This window comes from Mugil cephalus, chromosome 19 (genome assembly GCF_022458985.1).
Source record: "Mugil cephalus isolate CIBA_MC_2020 chromosome 19, CIBA_Mcephalus_1.1, whole genome shotgun sequence".
Classification (NCBI taxonomy): domain Eukaryota; kingdom Metazoa; phylum Chordata; class Actinopteri; order Mugiliformes; family Mugilidae; genus Mugil; species Mugil cephalus.
Window position 1 is genome coordinate 22,467,275 of NC_061788.1, and position 26,026 is coordinate 22,493,300.

The 26,026-nt window shown below is 38.6% G+C and overlaps 1 protein-coding gene across 1 annotated transcript in view; it reads right to left on the reverse strand.

Moving 5' to 3' along the window:
* Nucleotides 1-912: 912 nt before the first annotated feature.
* The window catches only part of dcc (DCC netrin 1 receptor), an 88,195-nt gene continuing 63,081 nt past the window's right edge, over nt 913-26,026 (reverse strand). Inside the window, exons 15-29 of the mRNA XM_047570186.1 lie at nt 25,577-25,771; nt 24,631-24,726; nt 18,096-18,334; nt 17,208-17,346; nt 16,904-17,011; nt 15,255-15,449; nt 15,138-15,170; nt 13,956-14,021; nt 11,918-12,080; nt 10,771-10,994; nt 10,321-10,437; nt 9,152-9,301; nt 6,817-7,107; nt 5,654-5,802; nt 913-4,134 (exon numbers count right to left, since the gene is read on the reverse strand). Coding sequence (XP_047426142.1) covers nt 4,045-4,134; nt 5,654-5,802; nt 6,817-7,107; nt 9,152-9,301; nt 10,321-10,437; nt 10,771-10,994; nt 11,918-12,080; nt 13,956-14,021; nt 15,138-15,170; nt 15,255-15,449; nt 16,904-17,011; nt 17,208-17,346; nt 18,096-18,334; nt 24,631-24,726; nt 25,577-25,771 — 2,255 coding nt within the window. The 3' untranslated portion in view covers nt 913-4,044. The remainder of the gene's footprint in view (nt 4,135-5,653; nt 5,803-6,816; nt 7,108-9,151; nt 9,302-10,320; nt 10,438-10,770; nt 10,995-11,917; nt 12,081-13,955; nt 14,022-15,137; nt 15,171-15,254; nt 15,450-16,903; nt 17,012-17,207; nt 17,347-18,095; nt 18,335-24,630; nt 24,727-25,576; nt 25,772-26,026) is intronic.

Sequence of the window (26,026 nt, forward strand, 5' to 3'; positions counted from 1 at the left end):
ACTCACAATTAACAGGACAGATAAAGGACAGCAACTGAGTTGACAATTTCTTGCAGGTCATGTTAGGCCTGAAGACACTTGCTACATGCCTTGGAAAGTGGGAATGCACATTTTATCATCGACAACATAATTGATGAGGCTCACACAAGACTTTTATTTTGTTCCCAAAGGTGACGATGTGTATTTGTATAAATGAATTATTTATACACACATGCACACAAACCTGAACAGTCACCCAAAAACACACACACACACACACACACACACACGTGTAGCAGTCATGTTTTAGTTTGTAATTGGTGCACATAACTGCTGTGGCAGGTTTCAGGTGAGCACAGTGTCAGTGCTCGTACATTCCCAGGACTGAAAACAGTCCTCAGTCACAAACTTCTCTTTCAGCTGCAGAAAAGAGAGTGAGAAGTAGGAGGATAAAATTGGTGATTCTAAATTAGCAGTAAGTGTAAATGTGAGTGTGAATGTTTGTCTATCTCTCTGTGTTAGCCCTGTGATAGACTGGTGACCTGTCCAGGATGTACCCCACCTCTCACCCGATGAACACTGGGATAGCTGGGGCTCCAGCACCCCGTGACCTTCGAGGACAAGCGGTTATAGCAGACGAGATAGAAGAAAATGACGTGGGCAGTTCTGCTGTTTTGCTAACAATATCTAAGCTGCTTAGTCAGTTAGTTTGAGTGTCTTGCTGAAATTAAGCACATAAATTAACAATGTAGATCGACTTTTCATTGATTGATTTTTTATCCAGGATACTTGTCTGCTAACCTTATCACCGGCAGCCATGATGTCACATCATATTTATCACCACGTGCTGGTTTTTTTACATGTGTGAAACAGACTTTCTGGAAACTCAGAAGTTAGATGCAATGGCAGCAGCTTAATTATGACAGTAGGTCATTCCAGTTTGATGGTCAACCTTATTTATTAGAGTACACAGACAATGAGCTAAATCAAATGAAAGAGACAGAGAATGATAATGATATAGACAGACAACAGAACACAGTGAAATACTAGGCCAACTGTTCGGAAACTGTTCTGGTGAATTCTACTCCTGACTGAGGAGGAATACCTTTGCTGCAAAGATGGGACTTGTTGATAACAGAGTTGGAAAACCTCCATGATGGTCTTGGATGAGAACAGAAGAAATATTAAGTTCACACATGTAAATAATCTGGCATATGTGGAGGAATACATCAGTAACCAGTTCAACCAGCAAATATCCTTAGTATCTTAGTGGCATAGTGGCCATTTCAGGTGACTAGTTCCTGCGTTTAAAACCACATCAATGGAAAATTGACCTGGTTGAAAGAAACAGTAACTTTACCTTACGGTTATTAGACCATCACGGTTAAATAAGAACTTACTAAAGTTTTCTAGGCAAAAAAACAAACATGTGTCATGTTATGGTACAAATACTAGATGCAAATAGTCCAGCAAAGCCTCAACACAAGTTTAGATGACAAGTATGTGTGATGCCATGTAAGTATTAGTTGAGTTCTTTTGTTACAAACTCAAAAGCATGGTTCAGGGGGTTACTCCAAAATATCAATCTCAATTTTAGGGCATCTATGACTGTTTTTGGAATAGTCCTGGCCCCTGGACACATGATGTAATGGTACTAAAGTAAAACTAAACAAACGACAATTGACATGGATCATCTGTCTGAAGCAGTTTTAAGTAGTTGGTTTATCATTATTCAGTCACTAGACACCATGGTCAGGTGAACCATTACCCCACATATTTGGTGTGATCTAACTGCTGTAGCCATCCCTCACATGTTTGCTAGAAGCAGTCAACTCAACATTTGCTTTGTTAATGCAAAGTTAGTCAAATTAAGGTCAATGCACTAAAAATAAGCGTCTATAATGATTCTAACGAATGAAATGCGTAATTTCTTAAGAGTTTTTATGTCATTTCTGCTTGTCAGGAGTTTTGTAGAGAAGAAAAAACATCTCTAACACATCTTATCTCATTCTGGTTCAAGTTCTCAATCCAAATCTGGTTGATCTGAAAGACTAACCCTGTGGTCTTTGCACTGTGTTCTTGACCTCATGTGGAAACACAAATTCTGAAGGTTCAGTTGCCCCACTGTAACACGTTTGCTTCACCCCACTTACATTAAGACCAATTACTCATGGAATTTTGAATGAATTTCACAGTTTGATGTACTTAATGGCTGTAAGTAAAACATTTTTGCTATGTTTAGCTCTGTGTAGAAGATGATTCGTAAAAACACAATGCAAATGCAAAAATATACTTTGTCAAATATGCATTATGCGTTTATGTTTTTTCTCTTTTGTATAAAAACCTTCTGAAATGAAGCTGTCTGTTTTACAATTTTCCCATGTGGCTGACAGACATATGTGAGTGTTCTCTTTTTACGAAAAATAAATATGAATTCATCAAAAGCATGTAAAAACACAACACACATTCAGCCAAGTACATACTGAAATATTTAAAAAGTCAAAAATGAATTTTAAACATTAGAGTTCATTAGCCTTAACTGTTCCACAGTAATAATAACAAAATCGTGTAGCTGTAACACCTTCTCAATAGATGATCGAGCTTTCTTGTGGCTTGTTGTGAATATCATACTGTAGTATACAGCTTAATCTTGTTATCTCAAAATAACAAACTGTTATCTGTTTTTGTGATATTATCTTATGATAATTTAGACCTCGATCCAAGAATAATTGTCTTGTGATCATGAACATCGGTAAAAAGCTTTACTAATCTTTTGTACACTTCCTTTCTGGGAACAGAGCCTTTCTTTAGTTCTCTAAACAGTGTGCAACACTGCACTGAATCTAATATCTAATTTGATATGTATACAATACATCATACATAATGACAAACTGAGTCAAGTTAAAGAGTCTATAGGAATTTGTTCATGTCAACACGTTCATGGTAAAGACAAAAATGACTTTAGTTTAGGATGTCATTGGTCTCATCAATCCAGCTCCAGATTTCAATTAACATTTGTTATGTAAAGACAATAACTTTCTCAGATTTCCAGTCAATGTTTGGAACAGAGATGTACTTAGACCAGCAAAAGCAAAGAAAGTAAAAACAAGCTTTCCAGGATGAGAATGAAATAAGTCTTTATAGGTAATAGAGAGTAATGACGTGACCTAAAGAGAAGCATCATAGCCTTTGCAGTTTGAAGTTTTAATAAAGATCAGTCTTACAGATTCCTCAAAATTTTAATAAGTTTATTTTTTTATCTCAAGATCAAAGAGGTGGAATGGCTACACATGTTATGGATGATGGCTGGTTCTGTGACGTCATACCGCTTTGCTGGAGAGAGGTACTAAAGAGTTACTGAAGAAAATAGAAAAGAAATCCTGGAGAGGATCACCTCACGCTGCCACAACACGCAGGTTCAGAACCACAAAAAATAGTTGAGTGGAACTTTGGTGGCTGAGTTTTCTGTTTCCCACTGTAGGTTCTGTTTAATTCTTCAAACCATTTACACATCCTGTAGACTTAGAAATCTGGGATATCAAACAACAACTAAAACAAAAGACAAAATGAGCACTTCTAACAGTGATCATGAAAAATAAATGAGGTACAGTCACAGTAACTGAGCAGAGAACTCAAGAGGAGGGTACTAATAAATACCACAAATAAGAGAAACAGAAGGGGTCTCTTTATCTTCTGTTGCTTTGATAATTCCTTCTTCCCATATCACTGAGTTGAGACATTAATCATTGAGTTTTTCTAGTTTTAGTGTTTGAGTTTGAAGGGTTTTTTTTTTCAGTTTTACTTCTCTAAGAAGCCCCTCAACATTAGTCCAGTTGATATGGTGGTGCTGTAGTATGCATGTCCGGTTTCCAGTAGATACTAGATGAAATCAGTAGAAACCAAAAAACAAACAAACAAACAAACAAACAAACAAAAAAAATTCAACCCAGCCCAAACTGAAGTCTGATTCCATGAAGGCATCCTAAAACCCAGAATGACAAAACAGGTAGCAGGTACCATGACCTGGATGACAGAGAACCTTCACAGATGTGATTGGGTTAGAAGTTAAAAGGCAGAGCCGGTAATGGCATTGAGTTGCTTCATCAACCCTTCTAGACTGGCCATCTGCTCTGACAGGTCATCCTGTTCATAAACCTAAAAGACAAAAACACAGAACTTTTACAGGTCAGTAAGATTTGTGAAATAGGATTTATTATGATTATATCATTATTTAGATGAAAACAAACTATGTGTATGTCCAAAAAGATTTAACGAAAGGCAACTGGACTTGTAGAGTTGTTGTCTGTAATTTAGGAGTAGGGGGCAGGCTGGGTTTCTGTAAACATTAGTAGTATTAGAAGTAGGTGTAAATTAATTTTAAGGAATCAAATGGGTAAGACAAGGTGAGACTTGAGACTGGAGCGTCTTGACTGATTATAAATTGTTAGAGCACCATTCATTGGAGAAAAGAGGACAAGGTCAAAACAGTGTCCTCCAACGACAGGTAGGGATCTGGTTGTTAACAGACACAAGTCAAGCATGTTTCTGATGGCACCTACAGATGTGCCAATGTAAACGTGAGCTCCTCGCCAGTCTTTTAGAACTAAAGAATCTACTTGAATGAATGGCAAAACGTCTTCAAGAAACTCTACGAATCCAGTTGCCTTTCTTCCTTTCTGAGAACCTTCCCAGATATGAATATGAGTTTTTTTTCTATTAATCATAAGTGATAAGGTCATACCTTTGTGTAGCCTTGTACTCAGTTAGCTCTCAGTCATAATTCCTTTTTTACCTTACAAATAAAACCGTTACCAAAGAATTTGTACTTCCCACAACAGTCAAAGATGCGTTGTCATGTGCAATGATGTTAGAAATGTCAGTACCACTTAATATATATTTGGATTGCTTTTTTCCCTATGACCTCTTTGAACTAATTTACATTACATTAAATTTAAAATGACATGTCTTTTAGAATCAATCACACCTAGGTTGTCCAGAATGTTAATAATACGTAACATATAATACGTGTATAATCGACTGCAAAGGATTTGCAAGCAAGTGTTAAAAAGGGAAAGTTTGATTTATGATTGTTAAATTGTTCCATTACTTTTGGTCCCTTAAAAAGTGTGAGGCACATATACAAACTGTTATAACCCTAACCTGACTAAATATCCTCCAATTAAAGCTGAAAGTCTGCAGTTAAAGATGAAAGTTGTGTCGATGTCCCAATATTTATGCCCATAAGGAAGTTGTAGTTGTACCGTTAGTTGTAGTTTAACAGTAAGTTATTTGTGGTGTAATTTTTACTTTTAAATTCCTCAGTTAAAACTCATCCTGTGTGAATAGAGCTTTTGTCCTATATTATTATTTTTTTTCCCATGAAAAAACCCTAAAAAAAACTTTATTGTTTTATAAAACATTGGTTAAAAGTGAACAAGACTATGAAGATAAAGAAAAACACCTCGTCCACTTTTCACGAGAGACTATAACGAGTCCCAAATATAAATGGACACTAACAAAATAACAATTTTCAGTGACAAAAAAATGACAAAACGAAATTTTGTCATATTTTACTTCTGCCATGAGCCTGCCATTATTGGGCATGGATACTCACTGCATTTGTATGTCTGTGTTGTGATACTTGTCTCATAGCACTTTTTCCTTTCAGACTTACGTTGGTGGCTGAATCCTCTGCTAGTTTCGTTCTTTCCTCTTCTGATAGGTCTGGTGCTGTAGGTACTGAAACAGGCAGAAGAGGAGAGCGAGCTTTATTGGCCTGGCCCACAGAAGCCGTCTTCACCTGGGGTGTGGGGTGGCTTGCACCTAGACAAAAAAAGGGAAGATTGTCATCCCACAATGATACATAATATTAAAATATTATGGAATCACAGAATGTGATGTCTATCATTTTACACCATGCTTTCTTTGCAGTAATTGATGACCTAAAAATAAATCTAATGATAAATCTGCATGTACACACGAATTGAAAGATACTAGTTGGATTTCTAATGATATATCTGACACGAGTATTTCCTGAACAAACATCTGTCAAGAATCTGCATTTTTTGAGATGACTGAAAGCTGATCAAGAGCAGTCATCAGTTTACTCAGTTTCATTCAGTCACATTAAATCAGGTCAATTAGAGACATTCATTTTCTTTTCCAAATTCCAAACTAGGTATTGTTGTCCTCAGTCATTGTTTGGTTATTGCTTTGGTTGTTGTTTTTGTTTTTTTAACTTGCAATTGGCATTAATTTGAACAACTATTCAGTATCTCTAGAGCCTGTACATCTGATGTTCACTTCATTTTGTCCAAACTGGTTTAAATTCTGGATCATTCAGATTCAGTCTATTGGTGTTCCTTACTATAAGCCTCCAGAGGATTGTTTGAGATTATTTCAAACCAGATCTTAAGAGACGCACACATATTTGTATCCACTGTTATAGCTCATTTTCAGTAACTTTACACTATGTCTGATCCTATGTTTCGTTCTTTGCCAAATATTCCTCAAAATAAATTCATCTCACTTCAGTATATATATATATATATATTATATATATATATATATATATATATATACTGTATATATATACATATATATATATATATATTATATATATATATATATAATATACACAAAGACAATCAGGTTCAATGCACCTAAAATATATTAAAATCAAACAAATGGACAGGCAGTGGAATTACATGTCTTCCAAATAACAATTTCTTGTAATTGGGTGGCTATCAATGAAAAGGAATATAAAATAGGTCAACTCAGCTTCTTAATCTTGGAATTGTAAAACAATCAGTTATGAGACACATCAGCTGTACTCACTAGACTGCGGCATTACAGAAATGTGCACTTTGGGATCAATTGTCCCAACAGGTTGCGACAGCAGAGGGTTGGTGAAGCTCCGTAGTGGGTGCGTCGGCCTTATACAGGCTGTGGGTATGTTCTGACTGTTACATGCGAGGGCCTCCTCAGTGGCAGTGGTGGCAGCAGAGGCACCCGGGACTGGGCCAACCGTGGGAACGTGCTCCCCGGGCAGGGCAGAGGAACCGAGGAGGAGCGGAGTAGTCTGTTGAGGAGAAGGCTGCTGCTGGAGGAGGGGACTGCTGGAGGTGTCTGAGGGCAAGGAGAAGATAGGAGTGGATGAAGGAATGAAGTTCGGAAAGATGGAGGGAGGTAAAACCAGTTTATGGGAGGAGATGTTAGTGAATGTTTTGGAGTGGGGACATTGATATCCAATTAGTCTGGATCAGCACCATCTGCAAAGAGTAAGCACTCATTTGGAAAAAGACATAAAATCTACAATGACAAAGACAGTAATGAGTTATATTTGTATTCATGCTTTAGTTCTTTGTAAGTAAGTAATAAGTAATACCTTCAAATCTTTGAGTAATATAAATACGTGGTTGTAAGGGAAATCAATTCATTTGTATAGTCTACAATAGATTCCAATAACAGTCCCATCAGCATCAGGAAACAGTCATCAATATAGTTATAGTTTAAAAATAATTTAAAGTAATGAATTCACAAATTTTAATCTCTTTCACCAAACTTTAAGGATTTAGTAGTTGCTGAGAACAGATCTTGAATCTACTTCAAACTATTCAGTGAAAACTGACACTCTTGCATTGGGTATTTACGTATAAGAATAAAGGCAATGCTCTCAGACCCATTACCATTACCCACATGTCCAATACCATATAATTGTAATGTACAAATAGAAAACCTGGTGGTTAATTCAAATTGTCTAAAGATGCTTTAAAAGATCCAGAGCCTTAAATCCCAAGAGCACTCACTTGCTCTCTTTTAACCTTCTACACCACCCTCTTCCTTCTAGTGAGCCATTACTGATTTCTAACTTTTCAGGTGCTGTTACCCCTGAGAACCAAGCACCAAGAAGTAGTACAATTGATCATTATAAAGGATTACAACCATCCACCACCATTACCACTGATATTGTTAACCAAAGGACGTTACCCCAGACTAAGGCACAGGCAGATCTACATAAAAAGGATAAAGAGCCCCTATTATGTGCCTCCTGTTGTTCAGTATGTTTGCTGATTTGTGAATTCTTAGAAAAACCTTTGTTACCTGTCTTCAAAATGAAACTGATTGCTAACCCTGAACAAAATTATTTTAAAGGGGACTGACAGTGTTTCTATAACATTATTATGTATTTTACACACATTTGACAGAACAGTCACACATGTACTGATCTTCTTCAATGCCAAGGAAATATTTAACCATGAGGAATGGGAATGGGAAATCATAAACTTTTATTCAGGTAAGAATGGCTAACTATAAGCAATGAACACTGGACAGGTTGATGAGGCCAGAATCACAGATGAGTAGTATGCAGCTCCACTAATCACCAGGGACACTCAGGTAACAGTGTAAAGCCCGTCTAAGATATGGCAATATTTCCTATAGCAAATAACCTTTGTCAGATCAAGTGCTCTAGCTTTAGCATAAAAATGGACATGTGATTTTTCAGTTCAGGTTTTCTATTTGCTAACAACCCTTTCTCAGAACTGAGAAATTCACAGATGCCCAGATTTTACTCTTTCAGACACGTTCAGATATGCAGTTTGCATTGAGTGGTATAAATGAATGGTTCATCAGTTTATTTCAGATTTCAGCATTAACACACTGAGTCTTGATTTTGCTTGGTTATAATAAGTGAGAGAAGGTTTGAAGTGACACAGACATGGATCATTGTTATACTTACTTGTACTCCTGCCAGCATACACACAATAGGACCCACAGGTGTAGCTGCGCTCGTATCAATAGAGACGCTGAAAAATTATTTCTGAGCAGTATGCACAGGACTACAAGTGACACAGTGGTACATTTGTAGGCATATCTTGCTTTTACCCTGTGCTGACTATCTTCCTGTGCACTTTTCTTGCAGTGATATTATTCATTTTTCGATTTGAGTCAAGTGCATGACTTTCACAGTCAGTGCATAACACTGAACAAAGGTCTTCAGTTTACTTTAGATTCAGTACGAGAAACTTTATGTCCGTCCTGTATGTCTATAAGGACACTGAGGCTACCATAGCAACCTTTCTTGTTAGTCTATTGCCAGCTCACAGATCTACCTGTTGCCTGTGTAATAGGGTTGCTTGTTTTTTTCCAGTTATATTCTTGTGGGAAGTACCTGGTGGGTATGCTCTGTCCACAGTCAGGTTTGGAAAAGGCATTGGTTTCAGGCTGAACTTGGTCTTAGTGAAGCCACAGGAAGGTGAAGGCAGAATACCAGGATACTGAGAGGAGTCGAGAGCTGGCACTGGGATGGCACTCACCATGGCTGAAACAGAGAAACCAGACTGTGATGCCAGGAACAACCTACATGATGAATTCTTGAAACACACAGACAACCCAGCGTTGAAATATACTGACAAAACAGTCAAAAAATCAAGCTGTGGCCAACACTTTAAAAAAAAAAAAAAGGACTTGCTCTTTGTTGCTATTCAAGCATGCCTGCGCTACTACTGCACATACTATATAAACTATAAGTACAGTATACAGGTATATAGTATTCTTTCGGAGACATCATACTTTTGTGGACACCCTACTCTATAGCACAGTAGGATTCTCCAAAGTGTCCCCCTTTGGAACTTCACCAAGCAGGTTCAGCTGTGAGGAGTATCTGGGGTAAATCCAGAATTTGTTGTAAAGGTTATGCACTGATTAGGATTAAAGCCACTGACAGCAGAAGTTATCACTGACATCTTGTGACAATGCAATGTTCTGCTGGTAAACTTTTGGACCTGGCATTCATCTGGATGTTACTTAGACACATACCACCTGACCTCTTACACCATACCTGGGACCCCCAACCCATAGCAACAATGACACTTGGAATCATGGTCCCGACCCTAACCATTTAGGAGGAAAAATGATAGAAGTGTGTTTTGATAGTGAAACTGTAGGACATTTATTCAACATTCAGGGTAATTCAGTCCCAGAATAAAAGCTCAACAACAGCTGTATTTTCAAAGTTGGTCTGAGCCATTAGTTGATCACCCAAACTTAAGTAGGAGGAAAGCATCCTCAAAAGTGGCAAGACATGTTTTGTGAAGACAACAATGATAGATTCTAAAGAATGAACCTGAAAAGAGTGTAAAGAATCATCACGATTGCAGAAAGAGTACTTACAACCACTCCATAGAACTCTAAGTGGAGAAGCTCTGGACACCAGCTTAAACACCAACAACACTAGAGCATGGAAACTCATAACAATGCTTTTATAACAGTATTCTCACCAGCAGCAATCAGAGTAGTTGCTAAAGAAATAAAAACTACACATGTGATTGTGTGACTTACGTGTGTTACTTGGCTGTGAGTCCATAGGGATCATCATTTTGCCTCGTGTTCCCCGTCTGGCAGCCAGCGAGCACTCCAGAGTGGAGATACTACTGGACACTTCATCAGTATCTGCTCCTGGAACATAGGAATATTTAAAAAATGAGCTTGGTAATATGAATTCACTGAGATAATTATTTATATATGTTTACTTTATTGGATGGATGGAAAATGAATTGATGGATGGATGGATGGATGGATGGATGGATGGATGGATGGATGGATGGATGGATGGATGGATATATTTCTTATTTTACTGGTAATTTAATCCAGGTTCATATTAAATATGGAGGAATTATTCTGGCATAGAGAAAAACAAAAGATAACATATATTATGTCACATATGTATAGTAGTTATGTAAAATGGAAAATAAATAACCATCATATAACAAAGGTCCATCTGTTTAATACCTGAGTGACTACTTTTGCTGCCCATCTGGCTCTCAGATTGGCAACGTGCCACCTGGGGGAGGTCCTGACAGGACTGGATGGGTGAATTTCTTCCAGATGGGGCGACACTAGGAGCTTTCTCCATGTTCTTCATCTCCATCTCTTCATGGTGGATCCAGAGGTCAGGAGGCCTCAGGTCCTTCTGGCTGCCCTTCCTCTTATTGGCACTGTGGCTCGCTCTCTTTCTTTACAGAGGACAATACAAAAAAGGAGAATGAAAACAGACAACTCTGAAGTGATGAGAAATATTTCTACACATGCAGTTGTTATTTTCATAGAAATTAAGAACTACTACTCTTAATAAATCTGATTTTTTGTACTGGTTGATGGAGGCAGGTTCTATGCGTACATGTGAAAATGTCTGTCATTTCAAAGGATGCATATGGTTCTGCTGCCCTGCCCCCCCGGGACAGTCAGATCATAACCTGATCTGTTAACAACCTGATCACAACCTGATCAGCTCTTAACACCTGAGAATATTTGTGTAACAAAGTTAGGAAGTGGAGAAAGTAGGCTAGTGACACTGCAGAACTGCTTCTAGACCACCAACTGGGAAGTGCTCTGTCAGCCACATAGGAATGATGAATGATATAGACAGTATGACAGACTATATCATGGACTATATCGACTTTTACAAGGATACAGCAATCTCTACAAGGGCTGTCCACTGTTATCCTGACAACAGCTGAAGGATCTGCTGAACCAGAAAGAGCAGGCTTTCAGATCTGGAGATAAGGATGAACTTTAGATGTAGAGGATTCAGTGGCAGCTCAAAGTCAAGCTGAGGGAGTGTAAGGATGCTGACAAAATCATGGAAAGTCAGTTTGTCCAGTGTCCTCCTGTCCCTCACTGACACAAATGTCAACAACTCTCTGCCATCCAGCCTTTCATATCAGATGTGTGTCCTTGTGTGTGTGAATGGATAGATGTGTCTGTGACTGTAAAGCGCTTTGAGACCCAACAGATACTCAAAATACTGACTAATGTAAATTAGACACGTAAATAAGCTTATAAATCCAACCATGGAAATTTCCAGACAAACTAATCTCAGGTAATAAACAACCAAGACTGCTTAATGGGCATCAGACAGATGAATGGAATGTCTTACTTCTTCTGCTGGGCGGAGGAGTGTCTTGTGCAGATGAGTACCACAATGACGACTGCAAGCAACGTGACGGCACCCACAGAAACCACAATAATGACCAGGAGGTTGCTGTTTTTTTGAGGTGTGACGCTGCCATGAGGTGGACGCATCTGACCAATGGGAGACTCTGGAATACATACAGAAAAGAGTGGATTTTAGAAAATGTGAAAATAACAAAATTGGATATTATTAAATATGTTGGAGATATATTATTGAAACACCAGGTTTTTCTAATTTTTCATTTGAAAATAGGTTGTAAGGATAATGTAAGTCTTTATCTGCCAATATAGAAAAATAAATTAATTAAAATAATTTTTTTGTGTGTAATGTGTAAAAAAAATTTTAACATTTGCTCCTCTTTTCATTTAAAAACAATGGTTGATTACTTCCCAAATGAACACAAAAATCTGTTCCAACACTGCATATCTGAACTGTGAAGTGAAGGAACTCATTTTAGTTTTTAAATTACTAAGTTATTAAGTCTCACATTTAATGTGAATTGTCCTGATTTAGCTTCAGCTGTGTTTAGAACAAGAAATTTAGGATTCCAAGCTGGACACTCCAGACAGTGCAAGCAATTATTTAATATTTACAATACAGTGGGAATGCGCAAAGAGCATAGAAAGGGATAAAAACACTTTTGATTGGCACTGATATTCAATCGGGCCAATCAGGGGCTTCCTGTGGTTACTGTGGATTCAGTATAGCCATGACCAGAGATCTCTATGCCGATATGAGAAATTTTGTTAAAAACTTTTTGTCTGCTAAAAGTATTACTATACCGCCACAGCGCTAAGGTAAAGGTTGAAGCTGATATTTGAGCGGTAACCTGGAACTTGTCATGAATGTATTTTGTTGTCGATATTGGAAAAAGTCTGCTTACCACTATGGCAAATTATTGAAAGTAAGTTCCCATAGATGTATGAAAATTGTAATTAGCTTGTAATTCATGAGTGAAAATATGGGAGGCATCTGCCAGCCATTAAGCTAGTTTCTAAGGCTTATGTTAAAGAGTTTTTTTTTTCTTAACTCTTTAGACCAGTAAATAATCCACAGTGCTTTTCTATCACCCATTAACACATCTAGAACCAATTATCCAGGTTATAATATTTGAAGATGAAGATATCACCACTCATCTGCAAATCACTTGGCTGAGCAATTGTTTGATATATTGTGCATAACAAGAAAGCCTTGAGAGCTCTGCAACATGAAAAAGGCGTGGGAGGGCAATCCACTCTACCGACTGAGCCACAGCCTCCAATAGGCCTCAAGAATAATTGCTTGGAATACTATTCCAAGCAACATCTAAAAAACAGACCAGTTCCGTAACAGTTTTATCTGGACAAATGAAAAAAAAGTCAACCTCTATCAAAACAACAGGATATAAAAAGTATGGAGAAATGTTGAAATGGCTCATGAACTGAAGCCTATGACATAATCTGTAAAACACGGTGGATGCAGTGTGATGATGTGGGCGCACACTGGGTTTCATAAAACATTAGAGGCGTTACAGATTTGTTTTATGTGTGTAAAAGTCTGTACTACTATGCTTCATAAGAAATGCTTTATGAGTCATAAAGGCACCTGCATCTTCAAACTCTAGTCACTAGAGAGACATCACAAAATGTTACAACCTACTGACAGAAACGAGCATAGGATGACATAAACAGACTTCCTCAGTGAAAGGCTATTACCATGGTAGTCCCAAGATAGATTTGGTAAAGAATAAGAATTTGTACTATGCCACTGCCATTATTTATAGTAGTAGCATTAATATTAGCATTAACAAAAACATTAGTATTGGTATTAATATTTGATTAATTGGTACAATTAAGTACAATTATTGTTTGTCTGTTTAGCAACAGACAAACAATTTCCTTGAAGGATTAATAAAGTATTCTGATGAACAGATGAGCGTGCACAAACCAGCTCAGCTGCAAGGAGATTTGGTCTTGTCGCAGCAGCCAAGTAAAGAACCTAAAAGTAAGACTTTGAATGTTACCATTAATGCTGCTCCTGTCAATGAGGTTGTTGTCAGAGGGCCAGTAAGTGTGGTCTACTCCTCCTCCTGGAAGACGAGCAAAAAAAAAAAAATAATATCAGCAACAGAAAAAAGAAATGCCCTAGAATGGGTTAGGATTAGAATGAAAATAAATAGTTTCTGTTTTTTTTGCATGCAACTTAATTGGGGTCAAAATTTCTCATTGGTGTCTTCTAGAACGCAAATTTAGTTTAAATACAGGTTTAATAAGGAACCTTTGTACAGCTGTTTAGTACCATATGCAGAGCTGATTTGATAAAACTGCACTCTTACTGGACACAACACAACATTAAAACCATTGACAATACAGTGTTCTGCTGGGAAACTTTTGGACCTGGCATTCATTCATGTGGATGTTACTTGGCGAGAACCCAGAAAGGGCACAGTCGGCTGGTGGATTTGAACCCAGAGCCTTTTTGCCATGGAAATAAAATTAACATTGCACTGACATGTTCTGTCTATCCCTGCAATGTCACAATAAGTGTTGCATGTTCATAATTTACAAAAATCTGATTTAGGCTAGGTTAACAAATCTATAACAGTTCAAAAATGCAACTGTAACACACACACACACACACACACACACACACACACACACACACACACACACACACACACACACACACACACACACACACACACACAAAATGCAACTTCATTTTCTGAAATACTGAGGAAATTTGGGAACAATTCAAGGGACATCAACTGTAATTTATCCATACAGTATGTATGATCTAATGGAATACTGATTGCTTAAGCAGTATTATAATGTTTGTTGTCAGTAATCAGAAACGTCACGCTTCCTTAATGACATACTGTATATTGTTTTCAAAAATAGGGATACTACGATGTTGAACATGATCTAACATTGATTTCAAGATCAGAGATTATCAATAACAAGAACATATTTTAAGATCAAAGATATTTCAAAACTAAATTGTTGCTGAAACCACAGATTATTGGAGATTATCTGAGAATGAATTAGATCTCTGATGATTTAAAGTCAGACTTGAATTAGACATGATCTAAATATGAATGAGAAGACAGGTTAAAAAGATTCTAAACTATTTGTAGGCATTATGAATACTAAATATGAATATAGACTTCTAATTATACAACATCTTGAGGGTGTAAAAGTCCTACCTTGATCATTGGCCATTTTGTCTGGATGTTCCACTGAAAAAAAACCCCCAAAAAACGACAGTGAGCACAGATACAGGTAGCACAGTTCTCAATCTTCAATCACAAACTCTGACATACCTTTGGTGGTCCTGAAGTGGACGGACTCAGACAGAGGGCCAACTCCTTTGCTGTTTTTGGCCTGAATTCTGAAGTAGTATACAGTATCGAGGTGCAGATCCACTATCTGATGGGTTAGCCGGTCGCCGCTGATTGACTCCATCACCCAGTCATCGATTGGCATGTTTTTATCCAGTGTGAAGTACAGGATGTAACCTGTCAGACAAGCAGTAATCATAGGAATTTTTATTTTTTTTAATGGTCTTGTATTTACCAAAGTCAGACAGAATAATACAAAAGAACAATTGTAAAACAAGATACACATTCATATTAGTTAAAAATACACAGTTAAGATTCCAGTTTAGAATTAATAGAGGTTTGTTTGAAATATCACCAGGAGTCACTCCAAAGTGGCCACAAGTGGCTCCTGCACACCACCACCAATGGTTTAATTTGATAGGTGACTTCAAGCTTGAGATTTAAGATTCAAGTGGTATTTACTGTCACTTCCACAATATATCATCAAGGTGGACACCCAGGTACTGGTTGAAACTTACAAGTACCTGGGTGTCCTTGCTGGATAGGAAAGGAGCCGCAGACATCGGCTCCTGTCACTGAGCTGCAGGATGGAGGTCATTCATCTACACAGTCATCAGAATACACAACTGTAACTGTTAGTGGTCTAACAGTTTAATGGCCTGGCTGATTGCACTGGCTGTTGCATGTCTGCAGACGAGACACTTTATCTAACCTCACATTGAGACACTTTGGATCCACACTGAGACACTTAGGCTAAAATGTCTTTATATCTAATGTTTGTATATAAACGCTTATACTGTATAACTCATGTAAATTGGACTGTAGATTTTTTTGTAATTCTTTACTACCTCATTCTTATTCTATTTTTAAGATTATTTCATTTTATTTTATTTTTATTCTTATGTCTGGTTCATATATGTTCTTTCCGATCTTGGGACTCTTGGATTAAACATTTCCCTGTGGGGACCAATAACGTGATCTTGAATCTTGAATACAACGAGTATATACAGCTGTACACTAGGGATTGAACAACTATTATGCTGAATAACTATTAACCAGTAGAAAGTAGAAAGTAATGCTTTGCAACAATGAAATCTATGTGGTGGTTGACTGACAATTATGTGGTGGAAGTTGAGTTAATATTGACTAGTCGTTGATGATGTCACTACCTTGACATCATCAACGACGGAACACCACAACATTTAAGTTCTTCAGCCATGCTAAAGTGAATAAATGCTAATTCATGGACAATTGCATGGTTAACATAAGTAGGTTATTACAATTTTTACTGCCGATGGCAGAAATAGTTAATCTAACAGTTAGAAAAAGCAACTAAGTAAACAAAGACTCTGTATAAATGTGTTGGCGTTAACATGTTTGACCCGCTAAACTGAACACAGACGGATGGCATATTTATGTTCATGTTTGTGTGTTTTGCATACACAGAGACAATCAAAGTCCGGACCTCTTAAACAAACATTTGGTTTTTGGTCGAATTTCAGACATTGTAAAGACAAAATCATCAAAATCAAAAACAATCATACAAGTACAATCATGTACTGTAAAAATTTGAATATCACTGCAGTTGTATACTGCAGCTGCAGTGATGCTGTGTTTGAATGAATCCTCACCTGTGATTCTTCCATTAGCCTCCATAGGTGGTTGCCAGCTAACCAAAATGGCACGAGGACGCCCTTCACGACTAATCACTGTCAAATCTTTGGGTGCAGAACTAGGAGCTTTCAGTGGTTGACGCAGAGATAACAAGAAAAAAGAAAGAAAGCAGTTTTTAAAACTGAACTTGTGCATTTAGCTTGATGAAAGTTAAAGTGTGACATTGAAGGGTTGTTTAAAATAAGGGTTGGGGGCTGGGGTGTGAGTCATGGCAATGGGATCCTTGCAGTCAGATATGTAGCATGTGTTTGAGAGATGTACCCGCTTCATATGTCGTGGCGTGTGCAGTCATACTCCAGGTGCTTGACTTGCGACCTTTGGTTACCATAACAGCAAACTCGTACATGGTGTTTGGTTTGAGACCGGTGACAGTGTGGCTGAGCGCTGTGGTGTCTGCAGACTAGACACATGACATACAGTATTTGTAGAAGTTTAGAAGTTTTAAGATTTACACTGCAGGACGCAAGACTACAACTACTTTTAAAAAAACAACAAAACAAGCAGATACAGACAGCAGAGAAAGGTGTGCCTGTAAATTCCTGGAAGCACAAAGACAATGGTTACTTTTTTGGTGTGATGTAGAAAAAAATATTTTTCTACTCAATACATCTTGTTCAGAAGAAACTAGAATCACACTTTGAGGTGGACAAGAAAATACATTTACAACAAGCATTTCATTCATTTCTATTCATTTCAATTGCAATAAATGACAAATTGACAAGTAAATATCAAATCAAGTACTAGGTTAAGGTAGGTAGGTAGTACACAAGTAAGTACAATAAGTCAAGTTTGATGAAAAATTCCAAAAAACGTCAACAAGCACTAAGTTGAGCTCCAAAGGTCAAAGCAGATAAGTTCCAAGTCAAGTACAAGCTCCAAATATATTTTCTAAGAAAATACTCTTACCCATGTGATTATTTATTTATCCTGTGGTTTCTGCTGCCATAAGGAGCTTTCATTTCCGTTTTTGGACTAATTGTAAATCTGAAAATTCAGTGTTTAAACCTTCAGTCTTGGGGGTGACCTCAAACCAGGGTCTAAAATCCTGCTTGGTTACAGTTAAAATCATGTTCCACCTGATGCATGAGTCGAGTCATGGGCACAGACCATGTGATTTACGATCACCATAGATTTACTATGTGAATTAACCTTGTACTTTCCACTGGTGGAGTAGCTGGTCTTCCACTTGATGGAGTAGTACCGGACTTCAGATGTCTTCTGGTTCTTGGTTATGGAGTTGTCAGCCCAGGAGATGCGGACTGAGTCCGAGGACAGAGCCACTGCCTGGACCCCCACTGGGGGGATCATGGGAGCGCTGATGTCTGGCATGGGAGTGGGGTATTTATCATAGAGGTGAAAGAGATCATCCTCAGATGGGTCCATGGGGTCTGAAGGGTTGTGTTTTGCAATCATACAATGAAATGAATGTCCGAAGATGATTATGCATATATAGAAATATGAGTTTGAGAAGCATAATTTGAGATAAATAATTAATGAATAAATTAGTGAAAGTTTGGATGTATGAGGAAGTGAAAAACAGGAAAAAAGAGAAGAGAAAAAGACAAACTGTAAGAAGACTGTTATTTATATAAGGTGTGAGCAGGAAGCACTGGAAACGCAGATCCACAGACAGGCAAGACTCACAGGACAAACCCATCACACGTCTTCACTTGACATAAAAGTGTTTCAGCCACCTTGCCAGTTCTCACACTATTGAACGGCTAGTCATGCTAGTTGACTGCAAACGCAAAACATGAATTTCAGTTGTTATTTTAAGCCAACTTTATTTAATGACCAAAGCACAGATGCAGTGAAGTGTTTTGTGTTTTGAGTGTTCGTCTCGTCTGTGTACACCGGAATTCAAAATTTACAGTCGACAGGCTCTGCTAAACATTCACAGTCGACAGGCTCTGCTAGACATCCTCAAGATCCCTGGACAATAAAATGTATCATCTACAACTGCTGAGTCAACAGAGCAGAACGTGAGTAACTGCTGTGTGCTTGTGTTCACTGAAACATAACTAAACGACAACATCCCCGACTCTGTCCAACTGGACCAGCTAACATGCATTTGAGTGGACGGGGCCCTGGTAGAGGGACGAAAGACCCATGGGGTGGGGTTTGTGTTTTCTTCCATGCCGGGATCCTTTGGTGGTATGCAAACACTGTTCACCACTGGCGGAGTTTATGATCATATGCCGTCCTTTCTATCTGCTGAGGGAGTTTACTGCAATCTTATTAGTCGTGGTTTACATCCCTCCCATCCCCAATGGCACTGACCAGAATGCAGCATTTTGTGAACTGTATCAGGCCATCAGTCAGTGCGTTAACATGTACGTGAAAAAAACGAATAATTGCCTTAATCGGGCATGTAAACACGTTACTCTGATTAAAATCTGAGTTCTCATTATCCGATTGAGACACTCAGATAATGCGATTGAAACAGAGTTTTCATCGGATAACGCGTGTGCGCATGCTCCACGACCGCTGCGCTGGCGTTTGACCCCGGAACAAAAACGTCCAAGAAAACCGGGCGTAGAAGAAGAAGAGAAATGGAGCCGTCTGAGGGATAGCGCGGATCTTACCTGCATCAGAAGTAGCGCGAACATTACGTACAAGATTAAAAAATTTACTATTATCCGTTTGGTTGTTGTTTGAAATGCCAGTCTGCCGCATGAACGACTCTTGTTTATTATATCACGTAATAAGTCAACCGGAAATCGGGCCATATTAACGTGGTATTAACCCGCTGAAAAGACACGTATCACCACCTAGTGTGGAAGAGGAGAACAGTGATTTTCTTGCGCTGCATGTAAACTGGGACAAAGACTGTAGTCAGAAAGTCGAATTTTGAGCATAGCTCGATTAAGCTCTGCATGTAAACGCACTGAGTGAACAACAGACAGCTCACCCAGACTGCTCTCCAGGACTGCTTTGAGACAACAGACTGGGAAATGTTTAAGCAGGCAGCCACTTACAACAACCATACAGACACTGAGGAGTACACAGACACTGTGACTTCTTGTATATAATAAGTGCATTGATGATGTGACCCACACAAAAAATATCACCACTCAGCCTAACCAGAAGCCATGGCTGACAAGAGATGTACTCCAGCTGCTCTCCACCCAGCCCTCACCCACCTGGACACAAAGGAATATGTGAGAATGCTATCCATAGCCGTTAGCTCAGCATTCAACACCATAATCCTGCAACAACTCATCTGTAAACTTGACAAGATGGGGCTCAACACTTCCCTTTGCAACTGGCTGGTTTCCCTCATTGATAAGCAGTACGAGTCGGCAACAAAACCTTGAGCAGCATCATTTTCCATTGTGCCTGTACACTTTACTTTTCACCGTGGGCTAGAGGAAAAGTTTGATTGCTTTGTATGTCTAGTACACGTCTAAAAGAAATTGACAATAAAGTTGACTTTCACTTTGATTTAACTAGAATTGCAAGCAATTATAAAGGTGTCCAAGCCCTCTCATGCAACTCTGACCCAAAGCCAAGCCGTCTTCAAACAGGTGTTGCCACTCGTGTAAGACATGGTGCTGTACTGAGTCATTGTGTGTTAGTTGCTTCTGCATCCTTGCCATGCTTCCATTCAATGGGCAACCTTTTACCTCTATAGTTTCTATACCTACCATCACAAAGACATTTGACAAAAAAACAACAATCTCTTACCACCTCCGAGAGGTGCCAAGTCCTCAAATTGTTTACATAAAAGGATTTGTTTCTTCCATGTGGACATGTGGACTATAACATGCAACAGTAGGGTTGCCTTGCCAAGTTATGGTTATTTTCCTTACTCATCAACTTGCCCATGAACTTTGACGTCATATTGCCAGCATACAATGTATAGAATTAAAAGTCCTTGTAATAATTAATTTGCCGTTTCTTGCTTTACTTAAAAATATCAGTTGGCCACTTTTGTCCAAACTTCTTTAAGTCTGTCAGTTATTACATCTGTTTATACTTTTCCATTTATTCCAACAGCACTTGAATATAATATTACATAATGGTTCCTTCATATCTTGTAGTACCCCCTGTTTAGATGCATCTTTAGCTGGTTACCTGGAATAACTGTGCAAATGTATTTATATGTAAACATCAGTAGTGATGATGGTGCATGTAAACTACACACCATCTATGATATAAACATGCTGTACTGTAAATGGATTTGGTTATGAACTAAAATGTAATTCCATCATACATGTGGTACTTTTTTAAAAAAATGTATTGCGTCCGTGCAGTTCGTCCTGCTTGGATCTCCAGCACACCATGTGGGAATTGTGTTGGTTTGATTCAAGGTAGACACATTCAATGACAACACTTGGATAAACACATGCATGACACTCACAGATTACTGATTCTTTTGTTTTTTTTGAGATGCCAAATAAACTTGTGTTAAAAGTTATGCCAATGTAAATGTGATTCTCCCAAAAACAACATGAAAAAAATGTTATCTCATAATGGTTACAGACCATGCACAAAACCAGAAGTAGTTTTGATAAATATTAACAGATGATAATTTGACAGCAACCTTGTTTGTGTAAGCGCATATTAATAGATGCAGCAGCATTAAAGGTATTCAGAATCAGAATCAGATTACCCTTATGTTAGAGAGTCTGGCCAACTAGAGAATGGACCGTCTGAGCTATCCCACTGTGCTGATTGGTTCTGAGCTGGTCACATGTTTGCTACATCCAACCAATATTCACTCATAGGAAAGTGGAAATAACAGAGAATAAAAGTTAGAGGATTAAAAGTTAAAACTCAAGTTAGAACTCCTTGGGGGGTGCTGTACAACTACTTTAACCATCTGGGCTGTTCCCTTTCAAACTGCACACTCTAGCACACCTGCTCATAATGTGGTGGCACCACGTGACATAGTACCACATTCCAATCGCATCAGCAGGATGACTAACAAAGCACCACGGCACACCTGTCAAGAAAAAGATCCTAATTTATTCCTGCAAAATTGTCCTGATAGTCTAATATCCTTATAAATGGGTTCACCCATGGTTTCCACCCCGACATAGTAATTATTCTTGACACATGTGTCACAACCTTTACTCTGCATGTTTCAAACTCAGTTTACACCATGCTAGCCATAGTGGTCAAAGAGACATTCGCGATAGACATTAGTAAATGCTTGAGTAAAAAGAAGTTTATAATATACTTTCTTCCCATGACACACACAACTGGGTCATTGATTACGCAGCTCCACTCTAAGACAGTACTATGTAGACTCTGGCTCCAAACTCACAACATGGTGCCGCCTGCTGCCCAGGATACGTAAGTTTGACTGAGCTGCCTTATGTGCTTTATCTTCTTGACAATTTCCTCATTATTACCACTCCATTCCCACCTCCGTGTGACTGGCTTTTCACTCCTACCCAAGGCTTCTCAGAACTCAGGATCCACTCAGAAAAAACTTCAGGGCCTTTACTCTACCTCATTCCTGGTATCTTTTCCTCCTGAAAAATAGATATTTAGTCTGCTTTTCTCAAATCTGCTAGTAGACAGATACTGGTCCCTCACCAGAGACCTCCACAATGCAGACTCGGGAATCTATCTTTTTCTACATACTAGACAGAGGATATCATTGTTCCAATATTTCCCTTTCACTTACTGTCAAATGTGTATGAACACAAGTCCCACGTTAGATAATTCCTCAAGACGTAGAAAAAACAAAGAATGGTAGGACGACCACAACCTGGGCTGATCAGTGAATCACTGTGGCTCAGTAGGTAGAACAGGTTGTCCACGAACCAGAGCATTATCAGTTAGGTCCACAGAACAGAACATACCCCATGCCAAAGTGTTCTTGAGCTGACAGACACTGACGGACCAGCTTTAGTGTACAGTATCTCTGAAGAGGTCCAGCTGTGTCTATATATCTGTACAAAACTCCCCGGTGTGGCTCTGTATAACTAAGGATGTGTCTGTGCATATCTATAAATCTTTAGACGGACATACTGTACACCAGGGGTTCTCAAACTTTTTGGAGCCTTACGATGGAAAAACCTTCGAGGACCCCCTCATCCTCCTCATGCCAATTAAACATATGTTTAGTACCATTTGTAATTGCCATAGGAATTATTTGTTTTAAACTTTTGTTCATAGAAATTAACATCATTTCATTTAACACACAGAGTAATTTTATTCAAATGACATTTTGTCTTCACAACATTTATCATTTTCAAGTTATAGATCTTGAAGGTTTCAGAAAATGAACAGTACCAAAACTAGCGTAGTCAAAATGAATCAGTTCATTTCAAACAATTTTAAAGCATACTTAAGTGCTCCAGCTTTAACATAATTTATTGTCCCTTATTCAAATGATTGGAAGAAAACTGAACAACATTCCTCACCCTTTAGTGAAGGATAAAAATCTTTAGTTTTTATCCTTACGCTCTGGGTGCTTTGTAATGAGATGTCGTTTTAGCTTAGCTAGCTTCAGGGCTTTATTTGCTGGCACCTGAAAGCACACAACACATTTTGGTCTTCCCTCGCTGTTCACACTAAATCCAGACTCGAGATAACTGTCGTCACATTTTATTAGTTTAGCTGGTTTGGGATAAGCATCACTTGAAGTGGATGTACTAAAATGTTTGTCCATTGTCGCAAGCAAGAAATGCCAAGCAGCGCAGAAGCTGTGCAAGAAGTGACTCATGAGTAAAGCAACAGATACAGGAGAGTGACGCATGACAGATTTATGTGGTGTCCTCATATCAGACTTTTTATTGACCCAAAAAGTAGGAGGGAGTAATTGGTTTAATATGTTTGTTTTATTGGCACAGCGGTCCCCACATGTAATTATGCACTTTCTTAATGATACGACATAACTTAGAGAATTTATTTACAAATTATTTTGCGGAACCCCAAGCTATGGCTCAGGGACCCCCAAGGGTCCGGGGACCCCAGTTTGACAACCATTGCTGTACGCTACTATAAGATGGTAAGATCTGATTAATTTAAAAAGCTTGAATAATGTGCAGAAGTTCTTCTGCTGCCAAGTGTAATTGCTACGACACGTCTAACTGATGGTAACCATATGTCGAGTCTGCACGTCAGGGGACTACGTGAGAAGACTTATTGTGGCCTGTTGGACAACACAAAGCCTGATAAGGAAAACAGCACCAGAGCCTCCATCACTGGACAAATGCCATTGGGATTCCAAGGGAACCCTAAAGTTTGAGTCATCATGACATCGGGTCTCATCGGTATGACACACCATCGCTGCCTCTCCCTCCTCCTCCCTCTCTCGCACAAACACACACCCACACACCTCTGCATACATGTTACACATGCTTGTGGTAAAAGCTAGCTGAGAGAGTCGGTGCTCGCTCTTACTCCTTCACTTTTCACATTTCAGTGAGTAATTGAGATAGAATTGATTAATTAGGTCACTGGTGACTAGTAATTATTAATTGTAATTAATCATTTTCAAACTCTGATAATTAACTGCTGTTATTACTGCTGGTTCTAATATTACTGTCAATATTGACAGCATAATAAGACTACTTTGGCCTCATCACAATCAGAACGCTGCTCAGATTTTCTAGTTTTATATACTGATGCTATATCTTCAGCAGACCACATATCACAGCTCACCAGTGGTGTACTACAATACAGATTCCTGTAATTATTAACAGTAATTTATGTGTGATCCTACCTGCCAGAGATCGAGTGACAGCACTCTCATACAGAGGAACCCCCTCTCCTGCATTGTTGAAAGCCTTCAGGGATATCACATAGTGTGAGCTTGGCTCTGAGGAAAAGATAGGGAGGGAAAAAAAGAGACACTTTAAATGACATTCTTCATAGCACTTTATTGGGTTGGGGAGCTGTGGTGTAGTGGTTACACCACCACCTAAGCACATCAGTTGATCATCAGCTCTGTACCTAATTTGACGCGATGGAAAAAACAACTCAGACAACCCACGGAGCATGTGAAGTTATTTGTGTTGTTCACTAATAAAAATGCACACTACCACTATTGTTCATAACCCGATGTGTGTGATTTTTTTCGACCATGTAGATATACAGTTATTTTAAGATAGTCAAAACCCAGAGGAAAAGACTGCATACATAACGTGAGCCAGCTTAACTTATAAGCGCTAGCTAGAGAAATGTTAGATTGAAAGTCAGTTGCTTACTATACATAAGAATTATTCACTGATTCTACATTACTCCAATTATTCACTGATTAGGTTAGGCTGCTGTTCAATTGAATCCAATCCCACATCTGCCTCATCTCATCTTCTACTACCGCTTATCCTCACTAGGGTCGTGGGGGTTACTGGAGTCCAGTAATCACCATGGACAGGTCTCCAGTCTATCGGCTAACACAGAGACAAACAACCATTCACACTCACATCCACAGTTAGGGTCAATTTAGAGTCACCAATCAGCCTAACGAGCATGTCTTTGGAGGTGGGAAGAAACCAGAGTACTGGGAGAAAACCCACGTAGGCACAGGGAGGAGAACTGGACTCAAACCCTCCCTTAATATGGTAATTTAATGACAGACTGATACAGGCATGCACTTCTTTTAGACTTGCTTGGACATATGTATGTATGATTTCATTAAATACAGGAAGCGTTCATGCCCTTCATACCTAGATTTTCTATTGAGTAGTATCTCTGCTTGGTGTCCACCCTGACAGTTTCCGCGTATGGACTTCCAACTCCATAACCGATAATGTAACCCCGGACCAAAATGTTGGGACTGAGGGGTGGAGTCCAGGACATGATGATGCTGTGGGTTAGAGGCCTGACATGCAAAGAGCTTGGTTGGTCAGGAACCTGACTCTCTGCAAAAAAACAACAACAACAATAAACACACAGAAATAATAAAACGATGAAACGTTAAACCAATTAAGATAACACTGATTGCTATATATTATATCTACCATGAGCAGTTTTAAAGCTTACCCTGTTAGCAACCACAAGAGCAGCTTACTTGGGAAACCAATATTAACCCTGTTATCTGTCCATTTAACCCTAATAACCTTCCAGTGTGTTATTCTTCAGGATCGGTTTGTCTGCTCTTCAAACCCGTTTCAAAT